Source organism: Thermobia domestica, chromosome 5 (genome assembly GCF_964235325.1).
Source record: "Thermobia domestica chromosome 5, izTheDome1.hap1.1, whole genome shotgun sequence".
Taxonomy (NCBI): Eukaryota; Metazoa; Arthropoda; class Insecta; order Zygentoma; family Lepismatidae; genus Thermobia; species Thermobia domestica.
The window spans coordinates 87,065,457-87,082,092 of record NC_137458.1 but is presented as its reverse complement, the minus strand read 5'-3'; the positions used below and the strand labels follow the sequence as shown (position 1 = coordinate 87,082,092).

Sequence of the window (16,636 nt, the reverse complement as noted above, 5' to 3'; positions counted from 1 at the left end):
CAGGGTTAATGAGTCAATAATGGTCACTTTTATATGCCTTGTTTTCTTTTTAACCGTTATTTCCTACCTATTTGGTTCAGATTACTAATATTGCACCAAGTAAAAGTTCAGTGTCTGTTTTATTGTCAGCAACAAAAATAATTTCCAATTTCTCAGTAGAATTGATTCTAAAATTGAAAGCTTAAAAATGTGTGTAAAATACCAGTGCTCGTCACTAAAAATTAAGTACTCGTCACCCGCCAAATATCAGTAATCATCACCTACAGAAAACATTTTTAAAATCCTTAGACTCTTCTGGGATTCAGACATCACTGCTAATAGAAAATAGTATCATATCGTTAGTCATGTTTGGTTTCGCTTGTACTTAAATAAAAGTGTAACTTCTAATTTTACTTCAACGAAAGAGAATATTTTTCAAAATAATGCAAACTAAAAGTAAATTAACTCTGATTCTCTTTGTAACCAATTAAGGTAGTGTTAAATTTTTTAGTTCCTGTAGATCCGGTTGTATAGATATGTAATGGCAAACAGTCACATCAAGAAAATTTATTTTCATTTTCATATCAAACAAAATGTAACATTTTTATCACTTCACAAAAGCTGTCAAACTAAACTTTTTTCTGAAAGAATGTCAATACGGAAATCGCTCTCCAGTAACTCATAGCGCAGCCCGTACAAACTTTATCCGATTTATTGTTCTCAGGCGGAGAAAAAAAATCCCTGTGTACTTATCCAACATTTTATTATTATTATTATTATTATTATTATTATTATTATTATTATTATTATTATTATTATTATTATTAAACTTCACATAAGTGATACTTGGTGCAAGTACTCTTTACACTTAGCAAAAGTGGAACTTTGATTTGGCTATTCCTTCTCTGCACATACCCTGCATTTATTACCACAAATAACTGTTCTTCTATAGGATTATTCTTGTTCTGACCAATAAAATAGTACTTGCATCATACTGTTAACGTTTTCAAGACGGGATAGGCCCCTTGTTTATCAGTATCATTTATTTCTCTCACATTATAGTGTCACGTTCCGGGCATTTGCCACAATCTACAACCTTTGGATTTACGGGGAAAGACTATCCGACATAAACCCATATAAAAACTGGGTATGTATTATACCATGGAACGTTAAGAGTTTCTATAGTTTCAATCGATCACAATCCGTGATGAATGTGGAATACTTTCCGTAGAACCGATTATTCATGATCACACCTAAAGCAAATTTTAAAATATGATGGTTAATGTTGCAAGGTACAAATACAACGAAGTGTGGTGTATTTTTATATAAATGTGTTAGTTCGTTGGCTTTAAGTTTAGCACCCCCTCTCAACAACGTCTTCCGCTGGGAATTGAATCCGGGTCGAAAGACAAGTATGCTAACTGTATAGCCACGAGGGAGCTCTTACATAAATTTGTGCCTGACTTGTCACGATATATTTCGCAGAAAGATAGAGTATGAAATGTTTAAATGAGCATGAAATGTTTAGGTTTATATCTCAAATCACTTATCTGTAATGTTTCTCATGAATTTGGAGCGAGACCTTCGATCATTCTTCTTCAGGGTCATACAATACATATGGCTTAAGTAATATTACAACACAGTTTTCACATTGTTTTTGTGTCTCAACAATGGTAATTCTGAATATTGCAGATTTTGTCGTTAGTTACGGACGTCTACTTCTCTTAAATAGTTATAAATTATTCTTCTTTTTCTATATAACACAATCTATAACTATTAAAATTAGTAGGGACCCATAAGTATCGATAAAATTTACGCAGTATTCTGAATTACCACTGGAGACACACACATACATAAAAATTGAATATAGTGTTGTAAAAGCGACTTAAACAATGGTACTCCTGAAAAAAGTGACCGAGGGCCACACTCGAAATATCGGAGGAAAGATTGATGAGGAATGTTACGAGTTAGTGATTTAATATATGTTCCATGATTCGATAAGTAATTATAAATTTAGGTGAACTGAGAAAATCCCACACGAGAAGTGAAGAGATAAATATAAATGTTTTTGTATAACTGTATTTTCTCCTTTGATATTTTATGGTTTTGCGCAAAGCATTTCAATCTGTATATTCATAAAGAACTCTTTGTGTAAAATCGACCTCCTGCCATGTCTGGTTGTAGGGAACTCAAATTTTCTAAATATGGACAATGTATAATCTGCATTACAATACAGAGAATTCAACATTTGCATTAGTTTCTTTCATTGATCATGTATTTATCTCTGCCTATTATTATGGGCAAGCTTAGTTTATCAAAATAATAAGCTGTTAGTACATCAGAATTGCAGCCTGATATGATTTGTGGAAATATGAGCCTGAGTATTAGGTTCGTCAGCATCAGCACCTTTTAAATAAAATGCCAACAGTTGTTTGTCGTGCATTAAGTACATGGTATTAAACACATTAACTACATAAAAAATCAAGGAAAGCGTGTGACTTGACAGAAATCGACGCCCGTCCTACTATGCAGACACTGTAATTAGTGCAGTACTCGGCCTGCCCCCTGTCTAGACACACATTTGCATTGCTGCTATCGCAGTTCTGCTATGCAAACCACGATGGATTATATCAGTCTTATTAACCCTACGTACACCAGAGTGGGTTAAAAATTGTCCACACTTTTATTAGGATAAGAATTTTTATGGACGTTACTTTAGTTTTGTCATAACTTAGGTTTTGTGCCCGAAAAAAAAAGAAAATTTTAAGAAGTTTTCGTGGTGGACATAAAGTACCCTCCCGTGGTGTAATGTGTTACCGTAATATGCATGAAGTTATTTCCAGTTAAAGTTGAAGATTCTGACACTAGGCGTCCCTAGGATACAGCTGACACATGCCGTCGTACACCTAAATGGAAAGGACCTAGAGTGATATTAAAAGTGGAATCGTAGGTTACGCGTAACACCGCATACCAAGGGAGGCTTTAAAATGTCCATCACATAAATCATTATTTTCTGTTTCACAAAATATAATTTTGTTTATTTTGTGCCTTCAGTTGTCTTAATTTATAGTTAGTACAAAATAGAGAAGAATATTACATTTTCTAGAACAGAAAATTATTTATGTGGTGGACATTTTTAACCCTCCCTTAGTGTGCAATGTTACGCGAAATTCTTTGGTGTACGTAGGGTTAATGGACGTAGATGACGTTAGAAACAGAGAAATCGACCTACTTTTTTTTAAAAAAAATTACCCATTTATAGGTGCAAATTCGTTGAACACAAAATAATAATAATAATAATAAAATTGATTAGACTAGGATCGAATCTCGGTATTGAGCTTACCGTACCAATACGAAATCCAGTACATTGCCCATTTTTCGTTAAAATTATAGATAGTTATCAAAATAGTGGAAACACACGTAATAATTTGTGAGTTTTCGTGCACACTGTGACTGTCTTGTATTATGCTATGTTCAGTGACAGTATATGAAGCGGTGTTGTAAGGGTTCGTCTCTGCAATAGGCGAGACGTTAATAGTTCAAAATGGCAGACCTCTTCGATTTTCAAAGTGGATAAAGTGTGGGTACACTCTGAGTTGTAGCAAGTGTATCCAAGACTACAGTGTTTTAGATAATATCGAGAGCATCAATGTCCAAAGTTGTGACGGTATTCAGAACTTGCATCAAGACAACATCAGAGGAAAAGTGTGACGTACTTAATGCAAGCCTAGGTGAGAGTGATGGCCAAACTTTGAAGAGAACTGTCACAAAGAACGGTAGAGCTAATCAGGATTCCCGCCGATCTGGAAAACCTTGAAAATCCAGAGAATTTTTAAGTATGGAATTACTTTTAAGAACCCATGTTTTTTGACCTTGCCTAGCTGTTTGGTAGGGGATATTTTATAAAATAAAGGGTCATATAAAAAGTCTCCGCGGTTTTTTGGTACATTTTTGAACAAAAAGTTCTTTATTGAAAATCAGTTTTAATCAAGTACATATTGACCATTATTATCTACGGCCTTTTGCCATTTTTCGGGTAGCTTCATAATTCAATTGGTGTAGAACTTCTGTGGTTTATCTGGAAAAACTTGGACAAGTGATTTTCAGCGGCGCTTCGATCGGCCAATTGTTTTTTTTAGCATCAAGAGAGTTTTGCAGAGACTGAAACAAATGGCAGTCAGACGGTGCAAGATCCGGGTTATACGGTGGATGCATCAAAATTTCCCAACCAAGTTCAGTCAGTTTGTTCCGAGTCCTCGAAGATGTATGTGGCCGCGCATTGTCATGATGAAACATAACTCCCTTTCTGTTGGCCAATTCTCGGATGATCGTTGATGACTCGGAACAAATTGACGGAACTTCATTGGGAAGTTTTGATGCATCCACCGTGTAGCCTGGACATTGCACCGTTTGACTACTATTTGTTTCGGTCTCTACTAAACTCTCGATGGTAAAAAAAAAAAAAATGACTGACCGAAGCGTCGCTGAAAATCACTTGACCAAGTTTTTCGACGATAAATCACGGAAGTTTTATACCGATGGAATTATGAAGCTACCCGAAAAATGGCAAAAGGTCATAGATAATAATGGCCAATATGTACTTGCTTAAAATTGATTTTCAATGAAGAATTTTTTTTCGTTCAAAAATATACTAAAAAACCGCGGAGACTTTTTATATGACCTTTTAAATTAGATAGTTTGCAATACTTCCCTACTCACACGCACTATATACATTTACATGCATAGTAGATAACTAATTAATAAATCACTACCAAATTTGGTTATTGTAGAGTCTCAAAAGTTAGTAATAGTTCGTTGATACAAGCGATACCAAAACCGGAAGTAGTAGAAATCAACAATTTCCTGTTTTTACGTTGATCACAATAGAGCATAAACGATAATAGATAGCGAGAAACAGTGTTCTGCAGTCGATTAAGCGTCCGAAGAATACTTTTCGTCCCTATCTTAAAATCGGAAGTAGTACAAATTTGTTTTAACGTTGATCCTTACAGACTAAAAATAAGATAGCGAGAAGCTTTTTTTCAAACAATTAAGCATCTCAAGAATATGTTCCGTTTCCATTCTAATCTCTCTACTAAAACCGAAAGTGTCAGAAATCAACCACTTACGGTTTCAATGCTGATTATTAGAGTAAAAATGGTAACACATAGCCAAAAGCTATTTTCTGCAGTCAATTAAGCCTCCCAAAAATACATTCCATTTCACCCTAATTTCTATATACTAAAACCAGAAGTGGTAGAAAATCATTCGCTTCCAGTTTTAACTGTGATTTTATAGAGTAAAAGCGGTAATCGATAAAGAGAAGCAGTTCTCTGTAATCAATTAAGCGTCTCAAGAATGTGTTCCTTTCCACTCTAATCTCTTTATTGAAACCTAAAGTGATCTAAGTCTGCCATTTCTGGTTTCAGTATTGATTGAAAAAATATATCACGGCATACAAACCAAACTCATTCACGTGGTGTATACGTGGCATTGCTATTTGTTACATTATCTATGGGACCTGTAAATTAGTACCATCATGACCTAGAAAACGTGGAAAAGTCAGGAAATTTGTGCTCGCCAAGTACACTCATGTCCAAAATGATTGTCGCATATCTATAACTGTCTTCTTGTAGGAATATAATTTGGTAAATGATTTTGCAGGGTACTTTTAATACTGATACTATGTGTACAATCGGGAAATGTACAGTATATTTGTGGTAAATTTCATAGGAAAAGAATTATGAATACGAAAATTAGAATGAATAAAACAAAATGTTGTTAAATGGACAAGAAAGTTTAATTTTCGTTTTATTGTTCTTACTTACTGCTCTTTTGACATGAAATTTGCCACATATATGTCTTTGCCGATTATACACATACTAACATTATAAGAAATATTATTTGTTATAAAATTATATTCCTACAGCATATTTATAGACATGAGACAATAATTTTGGACATGAGTTTACATGGGAACTCTGCAACACAACTGACTCTAGAAACCAGTCAGCATCTGAAACGACCTGTTCCTACAATCACAACCTCTGAGAATTGTATAACATCAGTATTCGTGGTCAGGTTTTGGTTTCGAATCCTCTCCTCACCGCCGATCTAAGAGAGTAATATGGATCGATGAGTCATCTTTCTCATTGTCCCAACAACAGGCCAAAGTTCACGTAAAGCGAACACCCAGAGACGTATTTTCCGTACTGCCTACTTCTTACTGTTAAACACTTAACTCGGTGATGTTGCAGTCCACAATTTTCGGTTGGGCTTGTTAACTCTCAAAGGATGAATTACTACCAGAGAGTGTAGAGTTTTTAGCTGAGAAAGTGAATCCCTTGGTACAGATGTTGTTCCTCAACAATGAACAATGACGCAGTGTTTCAACATGGCATTGCATTGAAAGATACACCAGACCTGTTCAGGCGTGGTTTGAAGATCACAGTGTGATCTTCAACACTTCTTCTGACTTGGACTTTATCGAACATCTGTGATCAGTTTTGTAGCAGCGTGTCTGGTGCTGATTTCATCATACATCGCCACTGATTGCTGCACTACGTGAAAAATAGTCCCACTGTTCTTCTGGCAATGACTCACACGTTATGTGCTTCAGTATTGTGACTAATTAAAGCTATACTACAGGTTAAAGATGATCCGGTGTTATATATTGTATTATTCAGCCAAATTGTATTGTTAAGGTATTTCTATTAATATGGTAACTATTAGTATATACCGTCCAGTAACTTCCAAATGAATGAAGATAGCGTTAAATTAATGTATTAATACCACATTCCCATTTACAAAATTCAAACGGAATTCAGTTTCTAGGTGATATAATGGATTAAAGCTATATTTTTTATGTTTTTTTTCTTTAAGAACATCATTTATAACTAGTGTTTAAGGTTCAAATGGGTATTTCGTGTATTTATATTCTACATTTTCGTTCTTGAGTTGAGTTGATTTTGAGTTTAACGTCCCGTTCAGCAGCGAGGCTATGTGAGACGTGGACCTGCTAATTAACGTCGAATCCGAACCACATGAGCTCCCGCCGGGAATCGAACCCGGGCCTCCCACGCCAATGGCGCGTACTCCATTCTTGTTCTTCCACTAACTTAAAATCATCTTGTTCGGTCGTGACTAACTTGGCATATATCAGTTTTTGACATTGTACACGCACTAACTAGTAAGTCTGATCTCGAAGTTTATTTGACCGTGGCCAATGCTCGGTTTATAAGTCAATATAAGATACAAACCACATATACTTCAAGTCATGATGTCATAATAAAGTTACATGTGAGCAAATGAACTAAGAATCGTGACAAACCAGCGGAGGCACCGGATATATGAATTGACGGTAAGAATCGTCACAACTGTATAATTAACATTGGTTCATAGTATTATTAAAAATATGTTTATCCCGTGACTTAAACATTTAATAAGCATTTCACGATAACAAAGTAATTAATAACGATTTTCGTTGCAGGTCAGCGACGAGTATTACAATTAGCAAGAAATAGTCGGTATTTCAGAAAGAGATTACAGCAAATGGGTGTAATTATATATGGCAATGAAGATTCACCAGTTGTGCCTCTTCTCGTGTATATGCATTCTAAAATTGGGTGAGTTATTATTCTTTTAGTTTTATATGTTAAGTATCATTAGACATTTCAAGCAACTGAAATATACAAATAATTTAATATCTCAAAAGGTAATAAAACAGGGACAAAAGTTGTTTACAAGAACTCAAATATACACTGAATGCGGAATGGTGTATTAGACTGACTGGTAGATTAAATCAAAATTAGTCATATGTATCAGGTATCCAAAAAGGTTCTTTGCATTGAGAAATAATGATCCAGTAATATCGTGGAAATGCATTTTATTTAGCAAAGTAATCTCCTGCAGCTTTCATTACATGTTGCCAAGAGTTACAAGCTTACAAATCCCGTTTGTAAAAGTTATTGTTCCTAGTTTATATATATATATATATATAAACTATCGCCTGCGTGGCATCATTTTATTTCGGACCTTTTGCTCGTGCAAATGATTATTCATGGCCAAAAACAGGTGATAGACGGATGGAGCAACTCCGGGGAGTAAGTAGGATGAAGTAAAACTTCCCAACCAAGTATGATAAAAGCTTTTATTTCTTCGGGCATTGAATACTGCTCACTTATATGAAACATGGTAGTACCTACTAATCTATCTGGCATTGACTCTGTATTAAACTTCTTTCTTGCCATAGTTAAATTTAGAATTCTCGAGTTACGTAATTACTCGAAACAAGAACTAATTACCGTAACTATTCCCCTGACAAACGACGTCGCAGAGCTGATTTACTTCACCTGTATAAGATCATCAGTGACAAAATTCATTCTGCATCTTTACCATCTCAGATTAACTTTCGTGTTCCTCGGTGACAAACTTGCTCTCTCAATTTAACGTATGGGACACCTAGATTATTAATTGTAAAGCGCTCCTTCTTACACACACTGGCGCACGATTACAATACATTGTCAACAGGATGTAACATTTTTACCTCTAAGAGAAACTTCAGAACTCAATTGATGAGAAGGGGGCGCGGTGGCTCAATGGTAGAGCGTTCACCTCCGGTGCTTGGGGACCCTGGTTCGATCCCAGCTCGTGCCGTGTGGACTTTGTGGTGGACACAGTGCTCGTGGGTTTTCTCGAGGTTTTTCCGTTTCCTCCCACTCTTCATTCCACCATTTCACTTATATCTCATCATCGTCTCCTTTAGCGTAACCGGCATAACCGTGGGACGTAAAACTTAGATTTCATTTCATTTCAATTGATGAAAATCTTGTATATTGAGAGATGAACCTTTTTTCAGTATTTTATCCCTTTTTTTTTTCTTTTATCTTTTTGTCTTCATGTTGTAGTTTCAGCTAGTGGCGTGGTGCTGTATGAAACTTTGTGAATAAATGAATAATCTCCTCAGTCGCTTTCGCCGTATGAGGCCTGGCGTCGTAAAGAAGGATCCTCCTTTCCTGTTGACTAATACTCGCTGTTTCTGATGCAGTACAGTTCCAAACTTCTGCAACTGGGACGAGTACTCGTCAGCTGGTACTCTACGGCAATTAAAAATGCATATCACAGCTGGTTTACCAAACGCAGAGCTCTGTTGATGAACGTTTTGTTTGGCAGCAAATGCGACAGGACTAGGAGACAACCAATGATATTTTCCCTTGCGGTCATTATGTAACATTTACGTCTCGCCACTTGTCAATATCAAATCCCCTTTCTTGTGACGTTACAGCAATGAAGAGCAAATGGTTAGTTGCTGGTGTTTTTCCTTGTTCAAAACTAATGGAACTCATTTGAGTTTCCATGTCTTTACGAGGCTATGTAGATCCAATTGAATCTTTCCTCCGATTCTTCAAACCCGTGTGCAAGCATCTTGCACGGATCACTTTCTATGTCCTGGAGCGGGACTTCGTCGGTAATAGGTGGACGCTCAGTTTGGGGTTTGTCCTGAAGGCCTTCATCTTCCAATACAGATCAGATCAGACACTTTCTTGCTGTTTACTGACTGCTAGATGGCTTTCCAAACGCGGAGCATATTTTTTGAGCAGAGCAGCTTCTAGAACATTGCTGCCCAATTTCAACTCATACAGTGTACACGGCCGAAAACATCCTTTGGTACCGACATATTCATTTAAAGATTTTAGTTCCAACACAACTCCTTTCCACACGTCCGACAAGTCTCACAACTCTACACTGACTGAGAATTCACGGGAATCTCAACATAGGATGTCATCCCGCCAGGATTACCAATACCTGCCGTTTGAATTTCACTTTTCGCCACGCCGGCACGAACTGTTTTGAATATCTGATATATAACACACATTAGTTCTTTTAATTGTTTGTATTATTATTATTATTATTATTATTATTATTATTATTATTATTATTATTATTATTATTATTATTATATGTTCAATTTTTTGGATAATAACTTAAGCATTTATAGATTACCTAGACTGCTATCACCTTTATTTTATTCTCACTACACAGTACTTACTGTAACATTTAGAAAAAAACTCATGAATTTCACGAAACTTTATTCCAGTTCTGCATTAAACTGCATCGCTCTCAGAATTTGCATTAATATGTTCAGTTGCTTTTATGTATGCCTTGACTCAAATGCCTTGACATAAATGGAGTTTCGGTGCCACGTAACCCTGTAGTTATTACAAATATAATTTAGATCATGTATTATTTTTGTGGTCCAGAGAATCATTATGAGCATTAAATTTATTTTTTTTAAAAAAGAAACTATATGAAGTAATTGCCGTAAGAAAAATAATCCGAACCTACTGGTAAACTTGCATTGAATGTATTGTGTAATGCTTCGGTAATTATTGGGTTGAAATTTGAAACATGTTGACACCTCCAGATAAATATTTGGAAATTAATATATATCAACTATATTATGCTTTAAAAAATTGTAATAGTTTCCAATAAAAATCTTGTTAAACAGATATTGTTTTTGCGTGAGTCCAAAAGAGAATGAAAAAACTATAAATACATCTGAGAAAATTCACTGGCAAAATTCTGAATTAAAGTTGTCAAATCCTGATACTAAGCAACTTTTATTTAATTCAGAGATGAAGAACTGTATAGAATTATGCCTCTGCTGAAAATAGTTGAAGAAGCAGTGAAAGAAATAAACTGACATAACTCTCAAAAATATATATTGAAGAAAAATTATGTAGAGTTTAATCTTTAACAGAGAAGCCAAACGAACTTCTCAGTAAATTGAATATTTGTTCATCATGTATGTTACACTGTTGTTGATTTCACTTTTTGATATTTATATTTTTATAACCCAATAATATGTATTGTATTTTTTCAATTAATATCGGAATCTGTGCAATTAAAAAAATACTTTCAATTATTTTAAATTCCAGGGCTGTTGTTCGGCATTTGACGAAGAGAAATATAGCTGCTGTTGGTGTGGGATTTCCCGCCACCCCGCTGATGGAAGGCAGAATTAGGTTTTGTTTGTCTGCGGGTCACACAAAAGAAATGCTTGATGAGGTTGGTATAATACATGAAGTTGAATATGCATTATAATGCAGATAAGGTTAATTGGGTAAATGTATTTTTTTTATTAACGTTTTTCATACGAAACAAAGTATGTAAGAACGATTCACGCAGAGAGTCCAACGCGTGCTTTAAAACCTTTATTATTATGGCCAGGGTTGGCTGGTTTAAACCATGGTTTGTGGTTTAAACCATTGTTTATACCAAAAAAACGAAAAATGTTCTTTATTATTATTAATAATAATAATAATAATAAAAGTGTAACTATTCGTAAAATCTTGATGAACACAAATTTGTGGGTTATCACGTTTCACTCCCATATATTATTTGTACTATAATCAGACCTAAATTCCCCATTCATTACTCAGAGATTATATTACAAAAGCAACCTTTTTTTATGTAACTTTATGGATGTTTCTTTTGTGATTTCTTTTATAGTTTGTTATTCTTGTTATGCAACCAAAGGAAAATTTTAAACATTGGTTCGTTTTAATAATGCTTACTATTGATAAAATACATTGAAATGCCGTACTTTTTTGGGAGGGGGGTCATGCAAACCCCACAAGAGGCAATTATTGGTATCACAAGAATCTTTGAGAGCCAAATGGACTCAAATAATTCGTATCTTTATTCATTTTTCTTACTGATACGCAAATTAAGTCGTTATATTTCTTTAACTTGGACTAATAAAAGTCGTAGTGAACTGACTTGGACTAAATTAGTTCTTCTGTACTCTAGTACTTTGAAATTGTCCATATGTAATTCTGTATAATGGTTCTACTTGTGCAATTGTTTCTTTTTGTCCTTCTGAAATGACTGTTGACGATTATATTAACAAATATGTAAAGATCAGTCCAACGTATTTTTATCAGGAATCCTTCGTGAGTGAGTCGGCAGATGTATCGCATTTGTAGCCAATTAGTCCCGGTTTCGAGTTCAAATGGAGGACAATTTCTCTTGGATGTAAGCCGAGAAGCGGTTTGGATTAAGCTTATGTGACCCCTTCCAGCATAACCCGGTTGTTGCATACTAACACCAAGGCGAAACAAACTTATTTCTGTCCATATGTGTTATAAATACATAGAGCAAATTATTTAAACCAAAAAACCTGGTTTAAACTAAAAAAACCGGGTTTTTTAGTTTTTTCAATAAAAACCATGGTTTTTGCCAACCCTGATTATGGCTATTCATGTTAATGTTTGCTAGTTTCGAGACCGGCGTACCGATTTGATTGTTTGAAGGAGTATGGTTTTACGGTAGCCCCGTATAAATTTCATAAGAATCTAATGATAGTCTTGTGAGTTAAATCATAAAACTCCTAAACATCAGACAGTGTTAATACCGTATTTATATTATGTTCACATATATTTAAGTAATAGGTATCCCGATTTGAATATATAAAATGATAATGATGCATGTTGTGCTGTATGGTTGCGAAACATGATCGCTTACTTTGAGGGAAGAACGCAGACTGAAAGTATTTGAGAATAAAAACCTTAGACGAATATTCGGACCCAAGAGGAACGGGAATGGCGGGAACTTTATACTTTACAGTTTACCAACACTGTAAGGGTCAAGTCGTCTAGGAGGCTCTGGTGGGTAGGTCATGTAGCCAGGATGGAAGAAAGTAAGAACGTTTTCGAAGTTTTAACTGGAAATCCAACCGGAAAGCGATCATTAGGAAGACTTAGGCGCAGAGGCAAAGACAATTTAGAAGGTAGATCTCGCAGAAATTGGAATACAAAGTAGAAGCTGGGTCCAATTGGCTAAGGACAGAAGTCAATAAAGAGCTTTTGTTAACGCATCATAGGCCATAGTTAGGATCCCGATTTGAAGAAAAGAAAATATTTGTTTACCCATGTTTCGTAGGCCAACCGATTTTGTAAAGTTAAGTGCCCCACCTTTAGTTTAGGGATGGAGTAGCGAAAAATGATAAACACTGTAAAATAATATATTAATCAATTTCAAAAATAAGGAAATAAAATAATTAAGGAATTCAAAAAAGCATAAAATAATTTTAAAATCTCTAAAAACTAGAAAGTAATTTTCAAAAACCATTGAAAATTTACAATTTGGAGTTTGAGACAAGGTAGACAAATTAAAGCCTAATAAGTACTTTTAGCTCCCTTTAACAACTAATTTTGCACTTTCAACTTTTTAAAAATTATTTTTTGCTCTTAAGCGCGTTTTTATTTTCTGCTTTTTAGTGATTTTTATTTTTATAGAAGCGCAAAACTTATTTTTAAAATATTTCAAGGTAAACGTAATAAAAAGAAAATCCGATGTATATTCCAAGTATATTTTAAAAATGCCTGCTAATATAACTACTGAAAATAACAAGTCATATAACATTATCTATTCTGATACTTGAATCACATGTGTTTGCTAATTGTATGGTTTGTTGTTTCATTTTAGGCGTTAGAGAAGATTGAAGAATTAGCAGACCTCTTGGGCCTTAGGTATTCACAGAGACCTCGTCTGAAAGGTCCTGTAGTGTACGGTGCAGAGGACGAAATCGAATGATTGGATTAAACTGTTTTAAGTTAACAGTATGCGCTTACTACAAATCAATAAGGAAAATGTTGCCTTTTAAGGAGCTGGTTGTGCACAGAGTACTTTTAATGTAATTATGTATTAAACCCTAAACAGCTATTGAATGCAGTAGAGTGGGCAACTGAAATGATTTCCTGTTACTGGTATGATGGACTGAACTAGAGGATGAGTTCAAGAGTTTTTAGTTCAGCATGTGAAGTGTTTGAACACCTTCCAGTTGGTGCTTTCATAAATTATTGCCATTAAAAATTTTCATGTCGTTTGACATGGTAGAAACGGAACTTCGTGTCATAAGTGAAAGTTAGTTTTGATCATGATTAATATTTTCGAAGATCTTTCCAAATGCTTCTTTTAGTGTTCAAGAGCAAAAGATTTAACAGTGAATTTTTAAAATTAAAATAATACACCAAAGATGCAGGGAAGTGTATTTATGAATGTGCTGTTTTAAGTGCATTATTTATATTTTCTGGACGTAACTGGATATGCAATTATTAACAAAACATCCGTTTTACTATACTGCGTGGGATCTTCATTTGTGGTTGCTCATTTGTATTAATTTCTTCTTATTTGTATATATATATATATATTGAAGTCGTTCCTTTTCTGATTTCAAACTTGCACTGTCACCGTTTACGTGTGTTCGTTCCTAGGGCGAAGAGTTTCATTTTTTTGTGTATATATATTTGACTAATATGGACTGGATATTTTATTTAACCGAGTAGATTAACTTCCGTGTCTTGTCAAAATTCAAAGTCGAATAAAATTAGGCACATCCTTGAAAGGTGTTGATAAGATGCATTGCTCTTCCTATGAGAGAAGAATTTTTCTAAAGTAAATTTGTTTTTCATGTCTTTCTCACACGGATAATTTTCTCGTCCTTTTAATTGTTTTGCAAGTAAGAAAATCCATTCTTCAGAGTGAGTCTGGTAGAATTCAACTTTGCACAGTATGCCTTTTACCAGTGGTTTGTTTACCTTGTAATATACTGTGTTTTTTGTTTATTGTGTCAATGTTTCTATGAGTAGTTTTGTAAGTGTGTATGTTTCTCATATTTACGTACCGCACATGAAAAAGAGAACTTTTATTTAATAAGTATTTAGAAAGATGAATATATTTATGTGCACCTAAAAGAATACCAGTTTCATTCAGGATCCTTGCACTGCCTGTTACATTCCATACACAGTTATTTCCATGCAAGACCAAAATGTGAGAGTATGTGTTTCTTTACATTTAAAAAAGTGCCTATTGCATAGGAGTGTTCATATCTTATTTAGAAACAGTCAAAGCAAGATTGTGTCAAGAGTATTTTGCTATTTTGTGAAACTATCTTTTTACTTTCTTCATGAGTATTTATTCTTATTACAATGTGTGTAATTTGATATATGACTATTTTTACATTTTCATTGCTAAGCAAAGTGTTTTCGTACGCAATTATGAAAGCAAGCTTCATGCTGTGTGATTTTTCCACATTGCACAAATGTACTTCACATTTATTTTGTAACAAACAAAATTCGGAAACCTAAATCGTCCTATTGGTGACAAATACGGTAAAGTGGATTAAAAGTTTTTGAAAAGCAGTAATTAGAAGAATTTGTGTTGATCATAACTATTATTGTTGCAGAATGGCATTGTTAAATATAAGATTGTCTTCACCACACATGAATGTTAATTGATTGTACATGCCTTTTACAGAAATGTCACTAGAGCTCTGCTATTGTAAGAAAAAAAGAATTGTTAAAGAAATTACTGTAAAAAGAAAAGATATTTTAATTTTTTTACAACTTATTTGAGCTATATCATCCGCAACTGTTGAAGTACATCTAGTCATTGCAGTAATTTTGTTTAAAAATTAATATATTCAAGTTGTAAAAATATGGAAAGGAAGGAAATGAGTAGAGAACATGAGATTTGCATTTAAAGATCAGATCGATTACATGGACATCAACTTTTGTGGATGATTCTTCATTTGTGTGTTACAGTGTACTCGAGAAAATACATATTGACCTTGATCCCTTATTTAAATTTGACCTTGGATCGTACAGAAAGGAATTAATGTAGAGATAGGTGATAACATGTATTAGTGGGGCATTCAAAATTTATTGGACACAGATTCATTCCCGTCTCATCAGTCTTTAAATTAATAATTTTGAAAACATCTGTTGCACAGAAATAAAATTTCATGTGGTTTGCAAGTTTCAAAATCGTTTTAAACTTGGGGAAATTGATCGTCTTCAAATAGATCTGTAAATAACTGCAAGTGACCTGGTAAATTATTACATATTCCAACGGCTTAGAGGACCTTCTAAATTACGTTTTTAATTAGTGCTGATTTGATACCATGGTTTCTGTATATTCTTTATAACCATTAGTGTGTGTTTATGAAGGAAGATTATCCTTTGAACTTCTGTTGTTCGTGATCTTCGCTAACGAATTTTAAACCCATCAAAAACATTAAAGTTTACCAGATCACATACATATTAGTGTTTGAGTTCGGTTTAGCGTCCCTTTCAGTAACAGACTGCTTGAGACATTGACCTACAACTTCATGTGAAATGCGAACCACCTAAGCTCCCGCCGGAAATTGAACCAGGGTCTCCTGCGTTGAGGATAGATACGTTAACAATATAACCATGAGGGAGCTTTACATACTTACTACAAAGAACATGAAAAGCATAGCAAACACAATGACTCGTCAATTTATACTTACTAAATACATCAAACGGGAAACATAAGTTGATCAAAGACCGTTTTAATACATGATAGATATTTGGAACAGCTTCCGTGACTACAACTTAATAGCATAATAAAACCTTCATTTTTCATAATGTGAGGATAATTCTGCCGCCTCTCTCTCTCGCTAATATATATATAGATATATAGATATAATATCGGGTGTTTCAAAACACCGACAACGTTTGGGAGGTGATTCCTCACATCAAGATAAGACAAAAAGTATAGATCAACCTGGGCACACAAATGCTTTCTTTCGGAGTTATAGCCTGTCAAAAACATGAAAAAATTAACTTTGAAG

The 16,636-nt window shown here is 34.4% G+C and overlaps 1 protein-coding gene across 1 annotated transcript in view; it reads left to right on the top strand.

The window, feature by feature from the left end:
- lace (serine palmitoyltransferase long chain base subunit) overlaps window positions 1–15,365 on the top strand; it is a gene marked incomplete at its 5' end in the record, with an annotated part of 46,698 nt that extends 31,333 nt beyond the window's left edge. Inside the window, 3 exon segments of the mRNA XM_081758784.1 lie at window positions 7,469–7,604; window positions 10,917–11,046; window positions 13,468–15,365. Of these exon segments, the coding sequence (XP_081614910.1) occupies window positions 7,469–7,604; window positions 10,917–11,046; window positions 13,468–13,575 (374 nt within the window). The 3' untranslated portion in view covers window positions 13,576–15,365.
- Between the last annotated feature and the right edge of the window lie 1,271 nt (window positions 15,366–16,636).